The following is a 22,836-nucleotide window of genomic DNA, read 5'->3' as shown; positions in this document are numbered from 1 at the left end:
TTTTTAAATTACATATTTACTTAAATATAACTTATATGTAGCACACAGTAAGACTTATCAGAACAGATTCTTAACAGTAGGTAGATAATTATTTTACGACCATTAGTGAGTTCTCTGTATCATCGTATGTCATACTTGAAAGGGTAAAGTAAGGGCTTTGAAGGGTAAAATAGGGACTTTGAAATAAGGCTTACCTCATCTACCAGGTACCTAATAATATACGAGTATACACTCCATTTGAATGTAATGGATCTTTGTTTTCATAACAAAATTAAAATAGCATTTCCTTTGTTTACGAGTATAATTGACAGAATTCATCTGAAATTGGATATATCAGTGGAAAAAAAATAGGAATTTGCATGGGATGCGAAGCGGGTTAGCGAAAAAATAAGCGCCGAGCGCGAGAGCTTCAATGTGGTCAATCACTAGCTCCGTGGCGAACGACACGCAACTGTCTGTGTGGCTGTGTCGTGTCGCACTAAGGTCGATTGCAAAACCGTCACCAACCGTCACGTAGAATTTTATTGTATGGGAAGTTTTATAGGTTCTTTAAATACTGCAACTGGGCCATACCGTTCGCCTCATTGCCAGCGTGAGCCACATAGTTTTAGACCCATGCCCTCGCGGGCGGGGCAGTATATTGACACTAAATTAAATTCACCAACAAGTGACGTCGAAAGTGTCGAACAACATTCCCGAAAAGTTTGTAGATTTGGATCACGTCTCTGATTTTGATAAATGAAATGAAAAAAAATGAAAAATCGGAGACGTGATCCAAATGTACAAAGTCCAGGGACCGGCTCGCTATCCCTTATACGGTGTTTTGTATGGGTATTCGTTAGGCTTAACTTACCCTACCCTTTCCAGACGATACTCTTTCATTTTGCTTTTAAAGCCCTAACGCAAGCGCTTACCCAAAATAGCCCAATACCCTTTCAAAACCCTTATCATCGGCTCAGCCTAACGCCATAAGGGTAAGCCTTATATTGGGTTTTATTGGCTTTCCCTTTTAGAGCATATCGTGCAAATTTAATTCCTGCACCTCACTCATAAAGCACACTTTACTCCGAACGAAATAACATTATGATTGTTACCTACGGACGCACAGTGTGATATTTGCGCGTTTCTGTTTGATCGAAACGGCTGTAGATGAAATAAGGTTTGATTTTCTATACCAGTGGTTTTCAAACTTTATGGTCTCACGGCCCTTTATGACACCTTAATTTTTTCGTGACCCCCATAGCTCTTTCTTTGCTAAATATTAGCTATATCAAGTATAACAAAACTGGATTTGCAGATTTATTTTCTGATTATGTTTGGCTATTGAAAGTAGCAAACGAGTATCTTGCCGCGATATCTTTGACGAAAACATAATTACAGCAGATAAAGTTAACGGATTTCTTAGCAAAAATAGAGTTGTGGACAACATCTTTACACAATATGAACGTGAACGTAGAAATCCATATTTCTGTTATGGTGGAGAGTTGAGTCCAAAAAGTTGGATTTTGAATCCTTCTTTGAATAAGTTTTTGGAACTAGCACCTGATAGATTGCTAATAAATTGGAGTTGATATCCATTTCAATTGGTGCGTTCTGGGTAATAAATAATGGCTTGATCCCATTTGCTACTTCATATTTATGTGAGCTGACATTTTCAACAATGGTAGATATAAAAACAAAAAAAAAAACCGGCCAAGAGCGTGTCGGGCCACGCTCAGTGTAGGGTTCCGTAGTTTTCCGTATTTTTCTCAAAAACTACTGAACCTATCAAGTTCAAAACAATTTTCTAGAAAGTTCAAAACTATAATATTGAAATATTTAATGTAATGTAATTATAAGGCATAAAAACATGATATTGAACAAAAATCATCAATCAATTTCAGAAATAAATATATTCCTTTCAGAAAAATATATATTTATATATATCTCGATTTGAATATTATGAATTATGAAGTTTCTAGAAAGTCTTCAGAAAATATAACAATGTTTTTTTTAGACCATTTATAAAGTTCTACTTTTGTGATTTTTTTCATATTTTTTAAACATATGGTTCAAAAGTTAGAGGGGGGACGCACTTTTTTTTCCTTTAGGAGCGATTATTTCCGAAAATATGAATACTATCAAAAAACGATCTTAGTAAACCCTTATTCATTTTCAAATACCTATCCAACAATATATCACACGTTGGGGTTAGAATGAAAAAACATATCAGCCCCCACTTTACATGTAGGGGGAGTACCCTAATAAAACATTTTTTCCATTTTTTATTTTTGCGCTTTGTTGGCGCGATTGATATACATATTGGTACCAAATTTTAGCTTTCTAGTGCTTACGGTTACTGAGATTATCCGCGGACGGACGGACGGACGGACGGACGGACGGACGGACGGACGGACGGACGGACGGACGGACGGACGGACGGACGGACGGACGGACGGACAGACAGACATGGCGAAACTATAAGGGTTCCTAGTTGACTACGGAACCCTAAAAAGGAATAAGAATTTGACTTTTCAAGACTTTGACTTCATTAAGTTAGAAAAAATCAAATCAGCCTGTCATAAGTTTCTCTTAAACCTAAACTTCGTGGCCCCCCAGGATAAGTGCCGCGACCCCCCTGGGGGTCGCGACCCACACTTTGAAAAACACTGTTCTATACCAAATACTTTGTTATGATAGGGCACGTGGGTTTTTTATATAGTGTAGAGGAGCACTAAGAAAGGATTTTTCAAAATTCACCTCCTAAGGGGGTGAAAAGGGGGTTCAAATTTTGTATGGAGAAACGAGATTAGTTTGACTATTTTATTCGAAACTTCACAGGAGGATTCCTAAAGACATATGACTAAATACGTGTTTCAGGTTTTTTGAAAATCTAACCCCTAAAAGGGTGAAAAGGGGGTGATAAAGTCATAAAACAAATATGGGTATCGTTTTTATGGTTTATCGGGTCACTGATCACGATAAATACAACGCTTTTAAAATCTAACGAGGCGGAAGTGAAATACCTTCTCCCCTGTTGTGGTGCAACGGGGTTAAAATATCAAAAAAATATATAAAAAAGAAACTGACTGACTGAGATATCAACGCACAGCCGAACCTGCTAGCCCTAGAGATTTCAAATTTGGCACGTGGGTTCCTTGTATAGTGTAGAGGAGCACTAAGAAAGGATTTTTCAAAATTGGCCTCCTAAGGGGGTGAAATGGGGGTTCAAAGTTTGTATGGAGAAACAAGATTAGTTTGACTATTTTATTCGAAACTTCACAGGAGGATTCCTAAAGACATATGACTAAATACGTGTTTCAGGTTTTTTGAAAATCTAACCCCTAAAAGGGTGAAAAGTGGGTGATAAAGACATAAAACCAATATGGGTATCGTTTTTATGGTTTATCGGGTCGCTGATCACGATAAATACAATGCTTTTAAAATCTAACGAGGCGGAAGTGAAATACCTTCTCCCCTGTTGCGGTGCAACGAGACGTAAGTTCCTTAGAGGTACACTAAGATGGATAGGGATAGGGATGGGGATGGGGATAGGGATAGGGATAATCTGTCGGCAATCGGTAATTGTAAGCGATAATGCGAGAAAGAACTTTTTACCCACCGCCGACCATAGTGTCGAGATACGGGCTGTGGGTTTTTATGAAGTTTCCCCAGTGCATATAGAATACATACCTACTCGTACCAACTACCTACGCTGTGGTCGCTGTGTAACATTTCTACAATCATTGCAAGCATTTCTTTAAAAACAATAGTAATATGTATAATCGAAATAATCGCAGACAAATGTCTGCATAGAAACCTACGGATCCAAATGAAAATTTTATTTTTGTATATGTTTGAATAAGAATTCTTTTAGTACGCGGGCGAAGCCGCGGGCAAAAGCTAGTATAAGATAGACTTTGAAAAAGGGTCAAGTAGCCTATTATACTTGCGAGCACACCAGAGACAGTAACGGGCTTGAAAGCAGTCGCCGTGGCCGTATCAGCTGTGGAGTTATTATAAATTCGTAAATCAGAATTGGCCGCGTCAGATTCTCTGGCTTTTTCCACTGTTAATTTATCCTGTAATCCCCTCTCTGCTTTTTTTACCGGTTTTCACTTTACGTTTAAATGGATCCTGAGATTCCCGATCTCGGCGTGTTAATGAAAGAAATAGATTTTTTTTAAGGAAAATGGGTTTCTGTGTAAAGTACCTATCCTACTTATATTTTAATGTAAATATTTTTACAACTTAATTGAATTCGTTATGTTCGTACTTAAATAACATCATCAGAATGGTTATGTTATGTAAATATATACTTAAAAAGGAAAACGTAAACTAAGAAAGTTTGTATGTTGTGCTCGTTTAAAGTAAAGGTACAAGATATTTTAGAAACTAAAAAAACAAAAAATCAAGCGCTTCCTGCATATATATACTTAGATAAAATTTTGATAGAAACCCCCATGGCGGTACATGTACAGTCGAGTTCATAAATATGTGTAGGTACATTTCTTCACCTTAACTCGTTGCGAGAAGGTGAAAAAGTGTACACATATTTATGAACTCGACTGTACAAGATATGCACATAAGAAAAACTTGAAAATACGTTAATTAAGATTCTAAAAAAACAAGGATTCAAATGCCGCATAAGCGACAGTAAGGTTCGTGTTAGCCAAGCATTTTTTATTTTACTAATTTAAAATTCCCTATGGCACGATCATTTCATGAACTGCCAATGTGAATCTACATTTTAATTCTATTTAATCGTTGAATCTGCTTACATTTGCATAAGAATAACGAGTGGAATACATCAACAAAGCCATATTTCCGCTATACATACCTGCGAATACAATGGCCCGACATGCTTATTCTGTCGGTGCATTAAACCCCTCAATGTACCCCTTTTTCACATGACTGCCACTGTCCCAGTTATATCAAAGTTACACGCCAGAAACAAAATTTCCGGGTTTCAGTAAATTCGGGATCTCTCGATTTCACACAGTACTGGGGAGCTACCATGAAGAAATAAAGCCTTTCAGTTTAGGTCGAGAGAAAGGGACACATATATTACAGTTATATAGCTCCGTCCCTCTCTCTCAACCTAAACTGAACGGCTTTAGTACTTTCATGGTAACCCTGGACACGTGACAGGTATCTCTGCAAACAGGGAGGTGTGATTAAATGGCGCTACCCTCATCAATTACGTGAATATATTCGCTGTCACTTTAGTATATTGGCCTTTAGATTCAACTAAAACGATACACGTTTATTATTAAATACTGCTTAGTTTTTATACAGAGTGGGGCCTGTAACAAAGGCGATGAATTGAACTGTAGGCTATTCTCCTTATACTGATCAACATTTGTTCAGTGACTTTTAAAAATTATGAAGTCTTTAAATTTTTAATTTTTCATACAAAATAAATATTAGCTTCAATGTACGCCATTATTGTTGTCATTGACGTTGTCTGTCACACTTTAGACTTAACAGAATTCGCAATACATTACCTCTTAGAAAAAACTTTCAAGAGTGATAAAAATCAAAATACAAGTTATTTTTAAAAGTCGCCGAACAAATGTTGATCAGTATAAGGAGAATAGCCTAGAGTTCAATTCTTCGCCTTTGTTACAGGCCCCACTCTGTATAAGTGATAAAGTACTTGTACGTAATTGTTTAAGTTCTCGTCAAGTTTGAATTTAAAATACACATACAAACGGAATTTTATTCTCATTTTAAAACAACGTGTTATTTACTAAGTAATTAAACTTTGCCGACATTAATTTCAATTGTTCCAGAATTATATGTACAATTAAGAAATTTTAATTAGTAAAAATTCAAATTTATCTTAATCATAATATTTTCAGCTGATCCAGCTTATAAGATAAACAAACTAGAGCAGAAAAAAGTGTTGTATGAAAATCTGCAGAATATTTTTTACTAGATATTATATCTTAGTTGTTTATGCCCAACTAATTATTTTAAAAGGAGAGCGCAACATTTGAATAAAGAGCCGTACGCGCCCGTCCGTAGCTGGGTGTTTTTCAAAATAAATCTCGGAAATCAAATTTCGCCAGATCTGGATGTGTTTGGGCTCATTCTTCTCAGAACCACGACCTGATTCTATAGTTTGTAGGTTAGATATAGGTGAGCGTCAGGACCCCTGGACCACTACAGATATTTGATGTTTAGTACATATTAAAATTTAGTACCTATTTGATACTATTTGGTACCTGAGTACATATATTTGGTACCTCCACTGATATCGAAAAATCGAGCGAATAAAGTGGCCAGACATTCTGACGTCAGGATGTCTGGACCATTTTTGGTTTACATAGTTCTAGACAACACTACTAATTGATATCTTAGTCAATATTTACTACCTATTTGGTACCTGTCAATATATTTTTTTCAAATTTTTTGGCGTACCAGAAAAAAGTTATGACGGAATTTAAAGTTGTGAGCCCCGGCCGTGCCGTTGAAGTATGTAAAATGTGTACGGTGAAACGTTTGTCTATAAGCCGCTTTCTAGTCTAAGCTTAGACAACAAACTCTAAATTAATCCTTTATACAAAGCAAAGACATATGTAACTCCGTATAGACGGATAAAGTCTAAGAAAAAAACGTACCGCAAAGCCCTAGGAGAAAAAGCTACGGTGGCCTAGATGGCGTTATACCTTTGGGGAACGCTCGGCTAGATGGCGCTAATATTCATATTTGACATTTTAACACATCGTCGCTGCGCGTGCAAAATTCGCTATGTGATTTTTAACGATTTTTCGTTTTCAATGCCATTTTAAACCTTATTTCTAAATACATATGCTCCAAAAACAGCGTCGAGCTCATTTCAGTATTACAGGTTTTATCAAAAGTAGGTATGTGATGCCCATACATTGAATGTTCCTCCTATAATCGCTAACTGCAATAAATCACATAACTACATTATCTTCTTATAACAGCAGTTTTGGAATTGCGCCTGCTATGTGAATTATGACACATAGCTATATTTTCGGAAATATTGTATAAAAAGATGTGTTAGGATGTTTGTGCCCGATTTGTACAATCTCATACACAGCGATAATTTTGTACTATTTGTAGAAATCGTGAATGTTTCCAGATCGTGTGTTTTGCGTCACATAGCAGGCTTTTCTTATAAAAATCTAGCCTACTCTCTTAAAACTTCTTTAAATGGTGTATGGTAGGTGGGTTTGTAGTCAAGTATAACCTCTATAAATGAGACAGAGAGTGTAGTTTCCCTTTTTATTGAGACTATGTCTGAAAGTACTCACTCTGACCGAATAGTTATTTTGTAATATTTGTTAAAAATAAATCATTTTAAATTGATTTTTAAGATTAACTGTCAGAAATTTATTAGTGTTTAGTATAATGACAAATTTCGTGTAGGGTTCAGTGCATGTAAACGTATATTACAAACTATCGAAATACGATAAAGTTATGCTAAGTAACTTAAAAAAATAGCAAGTGATTTAACATTGCATTGGTAAGACATCGTTTTGTATGAAATTTTGTGTGATAAGATCTATCTATCCTTTCTGGAAACATTTTAAAATAAATAAATGAAAATAAAATGTTTAATAAATGAAAAAAAGCTGACTTGAGAAATCACACAAAGTTTTGAGTGACAAAGATTTTTTATCGTTTTCGGATAAAAAAAGAAGAATGGAACCCTTACACAATTATGTACTTTCTTGTCAATCCGTTTATCAATTTGTCAATATTATTTACTTCGGAAAAACCCTTTACTCAAGTGTACTGTACCGTTCCTTGAAGCTGTAAAAAAACCTTATTTCTAAGTAAATACAACATAGGTTAATTGAGTTGAAAAAAAATCTACACTCTCAACGAAGTCAAAATTAATAGGGTACTTCCGTTTGACCTAAACTATGAAATTTGGAAAATAAATCGTCTTACACCATACATGATTATTAATATAGTTGTGAGAAAAAAAAATAGTAAAATATACACGTAACCTTCGGTGTTCGAGCCAGACTAGCATTATCCGGTTTTTTCAAGTTAAAAAATGCATAATGAAATCTTATTCAATACATAAATGTTTACATAATACCACATTGAGCAACTTTGTAACTGAAATAACCTCCATTCATAAAAATTAATGGAAAAAATATATTATTATAGTTGTAATATATTGGTAGTAATATATTAATTTAATCGAGTTTTTTATTATAGTATTGTGTATTAAGCTTATAGTATTAAATCGTGTTTTTTCTGAAATAATTAATTCGAAAATGAATTGCTAAATTACAAATAAACAACAACATACTTAATTCAAATCATATGATTAAATAACCATGTGACGATAAAGTGCACAAATTGTATTTTGTTCCTTAAGAATAAAATCTAGTTAAGTGATTGTAAGACACATACCGGTTTTTTACGACTCAAATTATAATCGCTATGTAACATATTTATGAAAAAATATTTTTTTAACCTTATAATAACTGAAATATTATTTCAAGTTATTTCTTAATGTATGCAAAAGTGAAAATACTTATGCCATAAAAATATTGATTTATTTATGTTCAATAATTGCCGAAATAAACAGTTTTTTGTGTCTCCTGTAAAGTAGGTTAAAAACACATAGCGAAATTTGCACGCGCAGCGACGACATATCAAGCTAACAATATGGGCCAAATTGTCAAAACTGAGATTCAAAAGTTTTAAGCTTGTGTCGAGAGATGGCAGTCTATGCACTGTGATTACACATTTTACTTTGACAGTATAATATATTTGACTCTATAATACTCGATCCTCTTTGTACAAAGTCAAACTGTCGGTGTAGACGTTATATAAGTCAGTTGGCTTAACCTTAAAAGCGCAAATAGCCCTAAGACGTTCAATACTTGCGATTAAGAGAGTTTTGAATGTATTTTGAATGTATCATAACTATGATGATTTGCCTACAATTTTTTTTATTTTTATTTTAAATGTGTATTGACGTGATAGCATGTAATTTTTTTTTAATGAAAACACGCAAAAATATTTGGGGAAAATATGATTTTGCCCACTTCCAGACTGTGAAACAGCGCCATCTAGTTTTAAACCTAAAAGACCCATACATTTCAAGGGTACGCTTTTTTGTATGGGATTTATCTGTTCCGGTATTATATTGTCCTTGGTATAAGTTTTCGTATGCTCTTATTTCTAAATACCAATAGCGAAATGATCAGAGCATTACTCACGAAGGATAGAAGCATTAATCTGCTACTGAAACTGGAACATTTATTATCCGGTTCGCTGATCATGTCTAAACCGCTATAGATAGATCCCAATAAACATTATAGGTACGATATTAGATCACGCGCAGGCAGTACTTTACGACTTTTATTGTTGACTTAGTCTTAAGGGTGCTTTAAAAAAAACGTCAAAAGAATGTAAAATTGATAGTTTTAGTTGGTGAAATACTACACTTTCCGTTATCCAATAGATTTATTTAATTCAAGTTTCAGTTAGAGCATCTTATTATCTTGATTTTTATAAGACTGGATTTTTGAAAACTAACTCACTAAATTAATTATGATTTTTTTTCTAATGCACGTTTAGAAAAACTCACGTATAGAGCTGAATTAGTCGATCTTATTTGTAAAATTTGGACAATTTTGAATACTAAAACAATCGTCCGTCGGTACCAGCCCTGTTCTTCGTCTTGTTATTGCCTGTTTGCCCCACCCAACCATACGCAGGCTGGCCCCGACTCCAAAAATTATTGATTTGTTTATAATTAGGATGTTTAGATTATTGCAATCCTATAAGAAATCTGAATTCAAAGGTTCATTATTTTTTGCTTTTTAGTTTCTACGTGTTTAGTAATGCGCTTATTTTTGAAGGCGGTTTTTTTTTTTTAAGTTTAATTATTTGTTTTAGGGTTCCGTAGCCAAAATGGCAAAAACGGAACCCTTATAGTTTCGTCATGTCCGTCTGTCCGTCTGTCCGTCTGTCCGTCTGTCCGTCTGTCACAGCCGATTTACTCGGAAACTATAAGTACTACAGTGATGAAATTTGATGGGAATATGTGTTGTATGAACCGCTACAAAATTATGACACTAAATAGTAAAAAAAAAGAATTGGGGGTGGGGCCCCCATACATGTAACTGAGGGATGAAAATTTTTTTTTCGATGTACATACCCGTGTGGGGTATCAATGGAAAGGTCTTTTAAAATGATATAAAGTTTTCTAAAAAACATTTTTCTTAAAGTGAACGGTTTTTGAGATATCAGCTCTCAAAGTCGTAAAAAGTATGTCCCCCCCCCCTCTATTTTTATAACTACGGGGTATAAAATTCTAAAAAAAATAGAGGTGATGCATGCTAATTAACTCTTTCAACGATTTTTGGTTTGATCAAAGTATCTCTTATAGTTTTTGAGATAGGTTGATTTAACTGTAATTTTGGCAGGTGTATAAATTGACATAATAAGTTTATTATATTTGCTGCTACGGAACCCTTTGTGCGCGAGCCCGACTCGCACTTGGCCGGTTTTAGTAGTTCCTATTGATATTATAAGTATCAGTCCGAATATGCGTACAATAGTGAAAGAATTATCCTTTAACTCCTAACCATTGAGGAGTTGACCTTCCATAATCAGCTCAGCCACATAAAATGATTACCATCAGGCGTAAATACTGGTGTATCTTTGAAAAATACACTAAAACATTACATGTGCCCATAAAATTTGAAGAGTTCCCTCGATTTCTCCAGGATCCCATCATCAGACCCCGACTTGGTGCCAATGGGACCATCTCGGGGTTATACCCGATCGATTAAAAAATAATAATTTGACAAGCGGTTCACGATTCTCGGAGATATCAGGTAACATACATACAAAAAAAAACATTCAGTCGAATTGAGAACCTCCTCCTTTTTCTGAAGTCGGTTAAAAAGCTAGTGGACTATCTATTGAGCGCATGCGACTTTCCATCATGAGCTGGCTGGGTCTAACATCGGCAAGAGCCAAAGATTATTATTTGTTAAGAACCAAAGATTTTATTTGAATATGTATGAATTATCATCTGATATTTGCGATTAGTTTCTGATGAAGAAAAACAACGTGAGGAAACCGGACTAACCCCAATAGGGCCTTTTTTACGACGGCAGTCGCTGTAAAACTCGTGTCTACAAAACTCTAAACCATACCTACCATATTTGAATGTTTTAAAATCTCCCTAAACTTTCTCATTGTCCCAGATACTTCGTAATACACAAGCTGAGCAACCTGCGCTTCCTGGATTCCCGGCGCGTGAGCACAGGCGAGCGCGAGCAGGCGGAGAAGCGCGGCGCGTTCATGCGCGTGCGCCGCCCGCTGCCCGAGACAGTGGAGGCTCGGCCAGAGCGGACCCCGAGGGTGCGGCCGCTGCCAGTGGACTTTGGCGCGTTGGGCAAACACAGAGGTACCTATCTAATATTATTAAATGTAAACTAAAATATATGTCACATATAATAAAACGACGAAGCTCTCACGTGCTGAAGCCCGTTTCTCGAAAGGCGTCTCGAAAGTCCATTTCTCGAAGCTACAAGTTACAATTTACAAGTGGTTGTCAATGTCTAATATGACAAGTTGGAAAGAGACTTCCGCTTGTAGCTTGTAACTTTCAGTTTTGAGAAATAGGCCGTAGACATGCAAGCTATCGGTTCAGGCGTCGAACTTACAAATAAATAGTGCGATAGGGACGGCCTGATATTTTATAATTTATCGTGCGACCATGCTTGCCTGCCTGTTTCCAACTGGCATCTATTCTATAGCTATCACGGTTAACGCCCTAAACCTATGCCACTCCAGCATAGCGGAACTATTCTCAATGACTTTTCCTCGTACCTAAGTCCCGGTGTACTTGTACAAATTATGTTCGAGTTTTGAACTCTTATTGGCTGGGTGCACGATGACAGCATCACCTAGCGGTTACAACTACGGCGGACTTTGAAACGCCAAATGGTTTGATACGTAAATTTCGCTATAAAAGTGACAGTTGGTCTGCCGAGAGTTCGTTTTTTGGCCATGGTGCGCGCTGCGATCGATTCGTGGTTCTCCGACCTACTTCGCACCCAGCCAATAGAAATGAAAACGGTTCCAAATTGTTAACTTCTGATTAGCAGAAACGTCTGCAATCGATGCCACTAGGCTTAGAATAAATTTAAGAAGTTTGACACTCTTACGGTAGATGTTCGGGTCCATTGACCATTTCGCCTTGGTTGAAGTCTTGGTGGCTCAGTTGGCAGAGCGCTGGAATATTTATCCAGAGGCCGTGAGTTCAAGTCTCACCCAAGGCAGACATTTTCCACTTTTAAATTTATTCTAAGCCTGGTTCCAAATTGGTCTGGATCTTACGAGGATATAGTATAAACCATCTTAGTCTCTGTCAAACTCGAAGGGCGAGCTGTTCACGTTTAGACCTCTTATACGAATGCTTTATTGAATTAAATTACTATAGGTACAACGCAACTTACGCATAAATAGTTACAGTAAGCTATAGTTGTAGGTCCATATTAGGCTACGGAGACCATATGGCGTACCGTATGCTTGTTTGCCACCGACGTAGTATTAAATTTGTATTAATATATTGGATTTTACTTTAGTCTAGACAGCGGTCGAACATCAATATTACATTTGGCATGATATTGACCTAACCTAACGTGAGAGAATTTCGTACGCCAAGAGTTTAAATTTAAATTTAGATTCAAAGTAAAATTATACAGCAATGATGAAGCGTCGGGTTATAAGCTACCTAAATAAATAAAATAGGCGATTGACAGATTGTTGCCTTTCTTTCAACAAGCAACTAAAGTCAAGTTTATTTCAGTACCTACATGGCAATAGCCTAGGTAATTTCAATTATTATGAAGTAAAATAAGCAGTACGCTAAAAACTACACCAAAGATTTACAGAGGTTCCTACACTAGGCGGAGCCTGTCCTGTAGGTAGCTAACACAGTTAGGGCCACTTGCACCAACGAAAATGGAGGGTTAACCCGAAGGTTAACCCACCATTTTATATGGAATTTGACAGATGACAGTCCACTAACCCTGAGTTAAGTGGTTGGTGCAAGTGGGCCTTACGAGTATACAAACAACAGGTTGCGCGCATCGTTAACAAACAAACATGCAGTATTAGTACAAGTTTATGCAGTGTCTAGTATAATTATAATTCCACTCATCATATAGACCTTCAACGGGAATCAAATATTGGGTCATATTTTACCAATCGGATGTTGAAAGGTATACATCATTCAAAGTTTTTTAATTAATAAATACACAAATTTAAAAAGTATCAGTTTGCAGATAACAACATCGATTAATAGACAATGGAGTCCTCTCCCTACAATAGGTACTCGCGCAAAAATCAGGGCGCTAAATCTACAGCACGTGTTTCTTCCCGAGACTTCATGACATAATTTATTCAAAAGCTATTTTTTACTCCTTATGCCCTTGTGGGGAACAATTTATAGACGCAAATATGATGAGAAATGATTTGACGTCACGCCAGCGCCACTGAACTTTGTTGGAAGTGATTGCGGTGTTGCCATTCATTCTCGTAATTTACAATATATAGTAAGGTGGATGTACTAGTGCTCGACGCGGTACTAGTACTCGTCACCCATGGTTTAAATAGCGATTAATAAGATAAGATTACCGTTACATTCATCGCAATTAGATTTATTAGATGAGAAATGTTTGTAGCCTTCACATTTCATACGCCATATTATAAAATATAGAAACTTTTTTCAATTAATGAATAATATATGTGATGACATTGTCATGAGCAATCAATCTCTCAATTTTGTTAGCGATTTGGTAAAGCTTTGCTCGTATTTGCTGACTTATTTGAAATACTTTCACGGTAAGTTGTGAACATATTCTATAATTGTGTTGGTGCTAGAATGTGCGGGAAGATATTTAAGTAATTAAATGTCGATTTCGTTCATTGTTACTGTGATAAACAAGCGTGTCATTTATTAGGACTGAAAACCGTCGCAAGTCTAAAACTCGACACGGCTGGCATTTATTGGGACTGTTACGTTATTTTCCAAGTCCCAATGTTTGTCGAGCCGTTTTTTCAGGATATCACGATTAAAGTAGCCAAAACGAATCGTTTACAGTTTCATATTATCAGCATATTTTTCTGTAAGTCACATTAACTTTACTGAAAAAAAAACAAATTACATGCACATAGACAGTTTTTTGTATATCTTTTACGGTTTTATTGATATGTTTTCTCGTTAAATGTAGTGAAATCTGTATAATTTCTTTGGGTAGTGCTTGACATGTCATTTTTCACAAAACTTTGGGTATATTTTCAGAAATGCCGCCTGATAAAGGTCAGTGGAAGAGATATTCTCAAGAAGACTTAGAAAAGGCCATAGAAGATGTGTTAAGGGGTTCGTCCATCGCCTCGGCAGCAAAGAAATTACATAAATGTAAATTACATATTTTATTACATAAATGTAACACGTAAAAAGTAAATGTTATCAACAGAATACGTTTTTTTTATTAAATTATTTAATTTTGTAGTAAATTTTAACCCAAAACACTTGTTTTTTACTGTTTTTCCTGAATCATACTTAGATGTCATCTATTAGGACTGCCAGCAAAAGCACCTGTCAGTTATTCGGACAAGCGTATTGACTTATGTTTTATTTAATTTTGAGATTTTTTTATATTATCACTGTATGAAACTAATTGCATTTAACAAAGTTAAAGGTCACATCTCCCAAAAAAGATGGATATGTTTTGTATAGATGGGTAAATTATCGTAATATCACGAAACACATAAATATTTTCCCTTAACCTGTCGAGCAGTGGTACATCCACCTTATTCCAAAGACGAATTGAATGTAATGTGAAAGAGTTGGACATGGTTCCGGTGCGATAGAGAGGGACTGACAATATGAGTTTCCGAGAAGATCGAAGCTCCCGGCCTGGCTGTGCAGTAACAAAGTGAAATTGAGACCGCAGGTACTCCGGTGTTGCTGGGTCATTTAATATACTGTACAGCATACATAGCACACTGAGGCATCTGCGATCACGTACACGAAGCCAGTTCAGTTTCCGCCGATAAATGGAGACATGGTCATACTTGCGGAGGCCGAAGATAAATCTTATGCAGTTATTTAAAAGTCTATCTAACCTGTCTAATAATCCTTGTGAAAGATTGGTAAGGCGTACATCGCTATAATCTACATAAATATGACTGGTAGCACAAGAGCCTGTACGAGTAGAATTTTAGTAAGGTGGATGTACCACTGCTCGACAGGTTAAGGGAAAATATTTATGTGTTTCGTGATATTACGATAATTTACCCATCTATACAAAACATATCCATCTTTTTTGGGAGATGTGACCTTTAACTTTGTTAAATGCAATTAGTTTCATACAGTGATAATATAAAAAAATCTCAAAATTAAATAAAACATAAGTCAATACGCTTGTCCGAATAACTGACAGGTGCTTTTGCTGGCAGTCCTAATAGATGACATCTAAGTATGATTCAGGAAAAACAGTAAAAAACAAGTGTTTTGGGTTAAAATTTACTACAAAATTAAATAATTTAATAAAAAAAACGTATTCTGTTGATAACATTTACTTTTTACGTGTTACATTTATGTAATAAAATATGTAATTTACATTTATGTAATTTCTTTGCTGCCGAGGCGATGGACGAACCCCTTAACACATCTTCTATGGCCTTTTCTAAGTCTTCTTGAGAATATCTCTTCCACTGACCTTTATCAGGCGGCATTTCTGAAAATATACCCAAAGTTTTGTGAAAAATGACATGTCAAGCACTACCCAAAGAAATTATACAGATTTCACTACATTTAACGAGAAAACATATCAATAAAACCGTAAAAGATATACAAAAAACTGTCTATGTGCATGTAATTTGTTTTTTTTTCAGTAAAGTTAATGTGACTTACAGAAAAATATGCTGATAATATGAAACTGTAAACGATTCGTTTTGGCTACTTTAATCGTGATATCCTGAAAAAACGGCTCGACAAACATTGGGACTTGGAAAATAACGTAACAGTCCCAATAAATGCCAGCCGTGTCGAGTTTTAGACTTGCGACGGTTTTCAGTCCTAATAAATGACACGCTTGTTTATCACAGTAACAATGAACGAAATCGACATTTAATTACTTAAATATCTTCCCGCACATTCTAGCACCAACACAATTATAGAATATGTTCACAACTTACCGTGAAAGTATTTCAAATAAGTCAGCAAATACGAGCAAAGCTTTACCAAATCGCTAACAAAATTGAGAGATTGATTGCTCATGACAATGTCATCACATATATTATTCATTAATTGAAAAAAAGTTTCTATATTTTATAATATGGCGTATGAAATGTGAAGGCTACAAACATTTCTCATCTAATAAATCTAATTGCGATGAATGTAACGGTAATCTTATCTTATTAATCGCTATTTAAACCATGGGTGACGAGTACTAGTACCGCGTCGAGCACTAGTACATCCACCTTAATCTCCCTCTTGAGATAAGGCAAACTCAGACCAAGTCTCTGTTCAAGATCAAGTTGCGCAGACATCTTTTAGAAAAGTCTCTTAATCAAGCGTCGTAATAGTTATAAGGCAGGTATATAATATGTATATATGTATAGTATATGTAAGTATATTTATGTAAATTTGTAAGTAGGTATACTCGTATTATGTAGTTTTATTTTTGTAAACGTTTGTATGATGTAATATGTATGTAACCATTTAGGTTTATTAAGTAGATATTCAATTTCTCGTCTTGTTATATTTCTTGCACCTATTAGCTCTTATTGATCTCTGTTTGGCCCAAAGGTTAGCTGGTAGAGAATGCCTTTTGGTATTAAGTTCGCCTTTTGTACATTTTTTACTGTGCAATAAAGTTTAAATAAATAAATAAATCAATATATTTTACGACTAACAATTTTTCATATGTATTTATTTATCTTCACTTAGGTACGAAAATAATATACCTGACCAGAAATTATATGACTACGCGCCATGTTGAGGAATGACGTTAGAACTATTTACTTCATACCAAAGACATAATGTAACTCCGTATAGACAGCTATACAGTCTAAGAAAAAAACGTACCACAGAGCCATATAGAAAAAGGTACGGTGGCCTAGATGGCGTTACACCTTTGGGGGACGCTCGGCTAGACGGCGCTAATATTAATATCTGACATTTTAACACATATCAAGCTAAGAATATGGGCCAATTTGTCAAAATTGAGGCTTAAAAGTTTTAAGCTTGTGTCGGGAGATGGCAGTCTATGCACTGTGACTACATATTTTACTTTGATAAAGTAACTCTCTATAATACTCAATCCTCTTTGTTCATACTAAACTGAACTGTCACGCCATACATCAGAATAACAGCGCCCTCCTGGCAATAATCAAATATTTCTGGTCAGGCTTTAGAAATGTATAATTCGTCACATGCAATAAAACACTTTATACCTAGCTATGTACGCTCGTGTAGTACAGTCACGGACTTTAATTGTTGATCATCTTCTAGCTCATTTTATACTGGACATATCTTAGCTTAACTATGAGTTGTCCAGTATAAAATGAGCTAGAAGTGGATCAACAATTAAAGTCCGTGACCGTACCAGATGCATTGTGTTGTGATGTGTCGGACTATGGATTTACTTTTCAAATTGACATGGTAGAATATTTCATAGGTAGGTATCAATCGCAAAAAGGAAAATATCAGATATTTAGTCCTTTAGATAGGTACATCAAAGTGGTAAATGCAGAATTGAATAATACCACAGATGCAAACTTTTTTATCTTATTGGCCAAATATATGCGAAAAGCGAAATTTTCGTGGAATTCTATTACTTTTACAACTCTTCTCTTTCCGCACACTCTACTTAACATTATGTTGTGTAAACATTTTTATATTAAAGGAAAAAATGGAAAAATTTACACACATGCATTTATACACACACACACACGCGCACGCGTATTTTTTTTTTTTTTTCCTTTAATATAAAAATGTTTAGAATCGTTAGCAGACGTTTCTGCTTGTTAAAAATAAATTATGTTGTGTACTTGTGAATTTCCAATATGACTTGGAACTCCGGTAACTCTGTCAGAAATATAAAACTTACGGCTAGGGATACGTAGTACGTATCCCTAGCTTATATACGTACGTAGGTACGTATTACGTACCTATACAGGGTATTACGTTCATTGAAACAACCTGTATATTTAGGCACATATGGTGGATATTTTCCCCATGAAAAAATTTAGTCGTAGGTAGTTTTAAGTTCCACCGAAAACAGATAGTTTTTTCACTTTTAACTTACAATTTACATATCTCTAAGATTATCTTTAAAAACTTACAAATAAAACTTATACTACTTACAAATAAAAAATTTGACCCAAATCGCCACCAGTGGGTAAGGTGACCAGAAGACTGACCGCATTGCCCCGCTCGATATAGCTATACTTATCCGCTGAGCGAAATACTGGCCAGCCCTCTAATCACCGATGCGTCTATGAGACGCTTGGACAGCTCCTCATAGAGGCGACGCGCACTAGGCCCCCACGGCCCCAGGGTTTCAAGTTTCAACCCCAAACGCCGCAAATATGTAGCTTCTACTGCCGAGGTTGGCATACTTGCGACGTTTGAGGTCTTCAGCCGAGGATGCAGCCGCACCAGCACCAACTTTAGTGCTTGGAATATGTTTTAATTTTAAAGGCAACAAAAACAACCAAAAAACAGACTGATAGGTTTCTAAAAAATTAAATAGTTTGACATACGTCTATTTTTCAGGAGCCTACGGCAAATGCAACTACAAGTACACCGGCAAGCACTCAGAAGGCAACAGGTTTATCATGAACAGCGACCTGTGACATCGACGAACTTGAGAGCTGTGATGTGAAATTTTATTTTGGAATTTGGGGCCTTACATTTTATACTTCTTAATAGATAAAGATAGTTTTGTGTATAATATTTATACAAATTTGATAACCGGTGAACCTTATCTTAGGCCCTATCCTTACATTCCGTCAAGTATGACTAGGATAGCTAGACTCCTTAAAATAAATTCGAAGGGGTAGTTTAGTTTGGTTGCTACGACAGAGAGGTATACTAACATGAAATTGCATTATGTTTTACTAGCTTTTGCCCGCGACTTCGCTTGCGTTAGAAAGAGACACAATGTAGCCTATGTCACTTTCCATCCCTTCAACTATCTCCACTTAAAAAATCACGTCAATTCATCGCTCTGTTTTGCCGTGAAAGACGGACAAACAAACAGACGCACACACTTTCCCATGTATAATATTAAGGCAAAAAAAAAGATTATTATTGGCAAAAAAAAGAATGCTCACCTATCTAATAAATGTTGAAACAAAAAAATAATAATAATAATAACTTAACCCTAGCTTGGGCCCTGCCCCGCTGCTGGCGGCACCCTAGGTTAGGTTTTTTATAATATGTTTGTATTTTTTTATTGTTTTTTTACTTTTATATTCGTATTATAAATAGCCTAGCCTAAGATTTGAAAGAAATAAAGAGGAATATAATAATAAGTATGGATATAGTCCATAGAATAGAGCGATGCGCAAGCATGATACTGTAATATGGACTGGCTAAGCTACAATATACATGTAGAATATTTTAATGGTAAATTATTTTAGTACAGAGTCAATTAGATTATTTAGATCATTTCATTTAGATCATCAAGTTTATTGCTCAAAGGTAAACGAAAACTATTTTTATAAAAAGGAAATCAGGTAAAAGACAAATAATTTTGTTTCTGTGTACACAAGTTATTAAATAGTTATTTGTTATACAAGGGTGCAAAGTTGTATTTTAACGCCGAGTGTGGAATTGAAAAACGAGCAAGTGAAAGGATGCTATAGTTGAACCACGAGCGAAGCGAGTGGTTCGAAAATAGAATCCTGAACTTGGCGAGTTTTTCAACACACGAGAAGTAAAATACATTTGCACCCGTGTGTAACACAAAACTTTTCCCCTCACTATAGCGAGGAAATTACAACGCAAAAAAACGCGTTTATCACTGCTTCCAGTAGGTTCACAGGTGGTAAAACATCTTTATCACTAGATTAATCCACTTTTATCAATTTTAAAGCAGAACATTTGGCTATATTCAAGGGCAAATTACTTTATCCACTAGTGAATAAAATGCGTTTTTAACCGCTGGTATTAAAAGACAAAACGCGTGTTTCCGAGCTAGTGAGCGAAGGGTTCGAAATAGAACCCTGAACTTGCGAGTTTTTTAACACGAGAAGTAAAATACATTTGCAAAAGCCTTGATATTATTAGATCTCATTCCCATTTTTGTTTCTGGCCATAAGCAGCAAAAGAATAGCATTTATCACATATTTTTATTAGATATTATGTTATTGTTTGTATTTAGGTAAGTGATTATATAAAATAGCATGAAAGGTACACAATTAGAATAAAACTGCATTACTTATCTACATAATATTTGATACTTACTTAAATAAAAATACGAATTATTTTTAAGTATTGTAGTTTCAATTTAAGTAGTTTCTATATAGAATCCACACACGAAATGCAAATAATTTATAAAATTTGCATTATGCTTCTTGCGATTTTTTTTTCTATAGATATTGTTTATACAATGAGGATTACAAATAAAATGTTTTATATTCAATCTTCGTCAAATGGACGGATGTTAGCACGCTTTACCGCGAGTCAATACATTTGAAAACGTGTAAAATATACTCATTAAAACAACAATACAACACATTAAACAATATCAATCAAATAAGACTTGATTAATTATTTCGAGAATGTAATTATAAATGGCGTGGAATACGTTTCCATTAGTGACGCGCAGGTGCACACTTTATGTGGTTGTGGTGTACCTCGCTGTTGCCACGTTACGCTCCAGCTTACACTATAAAGCCTCCGCCACACATAAAGCGTTTTGATAGCGTAGCGTTAGCGGAGCGGAATGCGCGCTGATTGCGCGATTGCGCTCGCAATCCGCGCTCGTTAGTTCCCGCCGGCGTCCGTTGGGGGCGCAACGCCAGCGTTCGTCCGGCGCTCCACTAACGCTCCGCCTACTCTATCAAAACGCGCATGTGTGGCCGAGCTTTAAAAGGCTAATTACATATCTAGTTAATTATATGTGGATATCATTAGCAGTAAGGTATTAGGCCGTGTGGTAACGATCAAAGAATTTCAGCGCCCCCTTTCCTCCCGTGGGTGTCGTATAGATTGGATCCAGTTGTGATGTGGACGATGAGCTGGTTACCTATCACTGTATATCAAATTTTGGCTTCTTACAATCCTTTAACAGTTAGTGATGTGCAAGTTGCGGAAACTTTCCAAAAAAAAATCTTAAATTTCTTGAAAAATTTTCGAAATATAAAAGGAATTAAAATTTATGAAATAGAAAGTTTCCATCCATACAATTGTATGGAAAATTTCCGAAGTTTTCCTATGTGAAAATTTCAGAATCTTGGCAACTTCCCGTCGGCACATCAGTAGTTACAGTCCAGGGGCCTATTTCTCAAAACTGAAAGTTACAAGACGGAGTTATTTGTCAAGACTTTGACTACCATTTGAAGTCTTTTTCCAACTTGTCATTTTAGTACAATTGACTACCATCGTATTTGTGGAAAACACTTGTAATACAAGGCTTGTGGCTTTCGAGAAATGGGCCCCAGTTCGTACAGTTGTTAGTACGACTTGCACCTAAGTGCCAAACTTTTGATGCTGATAATCATCATCAAAGACCATGTCAAAATTTCCTTACGACTTTTAGAACGTAAATGTTACGTCAATCTTAACCAACTTTACCAATTCAATTTACTTTTCACTGGGACAAAGTAATTTAACTTCGTTAACTTTTGTAAAACAAAAACAACGTCCTTTGTCGCGCCACGGAAAAATATTTTGATAACTGACATTCTCAATCGATTTCTCGATGCTTTTTAGAATACAGGATAAATAAAACCAGCCATACTTTGCAAAGTGATTTTTGAGGTAATAATGAACAACCTTTATGCTTGGACCAATGTTGAAATTGCAAAAAAATGGCTTTTCCATACATTTCGAGTTTCCGAGTGCCGCTCAGTTATAGGTACGAGTATGCTTCTAATTCGGCCTAGTAGATGTACAATATTCTTGCTCATGGTTCCTGGAAAACCATGTCCTTAGTTTCCCAAAACATTGCAAATGCACTAGGTACATCTACTAGCTAAGCCCAACAGCAGTCTGGACACATCGTTGTGCGTTCACTTCGTATTACAGGCTATTCGAGTAATAACACTGACGCATAGGCTCTAAAGAACGTTGCTTTATTTCCCCGGAGCGTCGACCAAACCTGCAGGCCCCACCCGCTCTAGATTTACCGCCTGTCCCGAACAGCATATTGAGTGAGATAATGTACGCGTTCACCTGCGTTCTCATCCATATACTTTGTATTTCTCTGATCGCCAGTGTCCGAAACTCGTTCTTCGTAAACATCTAAACTTAGAATTCCGCTTTGAAAATTGCGCTTGCGGTCGAGGCCCGGTCGACGTCGATACGGTCAGTTTTTTTGACATGTTCTTGAATTTATTCTGTTTTATCGACATGTTATCGACGTAATCGGCAAGAGCTGATAAAAAATGTTACTTTATAGATATATTTGTCACTTCTCTGCTTGAATACAATTTTAATAAGAACAATAGCGCAGAAACGTGAACACAGTTATCGTACCCATTACCTACTTGTCATTAACAACTATTAAGGCCTAATCTTATCGTAACAATTATATTATGAGTGAATAGGATTAACTTTATCTTAGCTAAGAAAATATGAAAACCTTAATTCCA

General features: G+C 35.8%; 1 protein-coding gene and 2 long non-coding RNA genes across 3 annotated transcripts in view; 2 read left to right on the top strand and 1 right to left on the bottom strand.

Moving 5' to 3' along the window:
- The window catches only part of LOC125224624 (leucine-rich melanocyte differentiation-associated protein-like), an 87,873-nt gene extending 68,412 nt beyond the window's left edge, over nucleotides 1-19,461 (top strand). The window contains exons 5-6 of the mRNA XM_048128049.1: nucleotides 11,199-11,401; nucleotides 18,791-19,461. Coding sequence (XP_047984006.1) covers nucleotides 11,199-11,401; nucleotides 18,791-18,870 — 283 coding nt within the window. The 3' untranslated portion in view covers nucleotides 18,871-19,461. The remainder of the gene's footprint in view (nucleotides 1-11,198; nucleotides 11,402-18,790) is intronic.
- LOC125224627 lies at nucleotides 13,781-14,482 on the top strand. The gene is made up of 2 exons (XR_007176895.1): nucleotides 13,781-13,845; nucleotides 14,306-14,482. It is a non-coding gene; the product is annotated as an uncharacterized LOC125224627 (long non-coding RNA).
- LOC125224626 lies at nucleotides 15,570-16,271 on the bottom strand. The gene is made up of 2 exons (XR_007176894.1): nucleotides 16,207-16,271; nucleotides 15,570-15,746 (listed from the first exon to the last, which is right to left on the bottom strand). It is a non-coding gene; the product is annotated as an uncharacterized LOC125224626 (long non-coding RNA).
- Nucleotides 19,462-22,836: the final 3,375 nt, after the last annotated feature.

Source organism: Leguminivora glycinivorella, chromosome 3 (genome assembly GCF_023078275.1).
Source record: "Leguminivora glycinivorella isolate SPB_JAAS2020 chromosome 3, LegGlyc_1.1, whole genome shotgun sequence".
Taxonomy (NCBI): Eukaryota; Metazoa; Arthropoda; class Insecta; order Lepidoptera; family Tortricidae; genus Leguminivora; species Leguminivora glycinivorella.
Note: the sequence above shows the minus strand (reverse complement) of the source record. Positions and strands in the feature narration are given on the sequence as shown.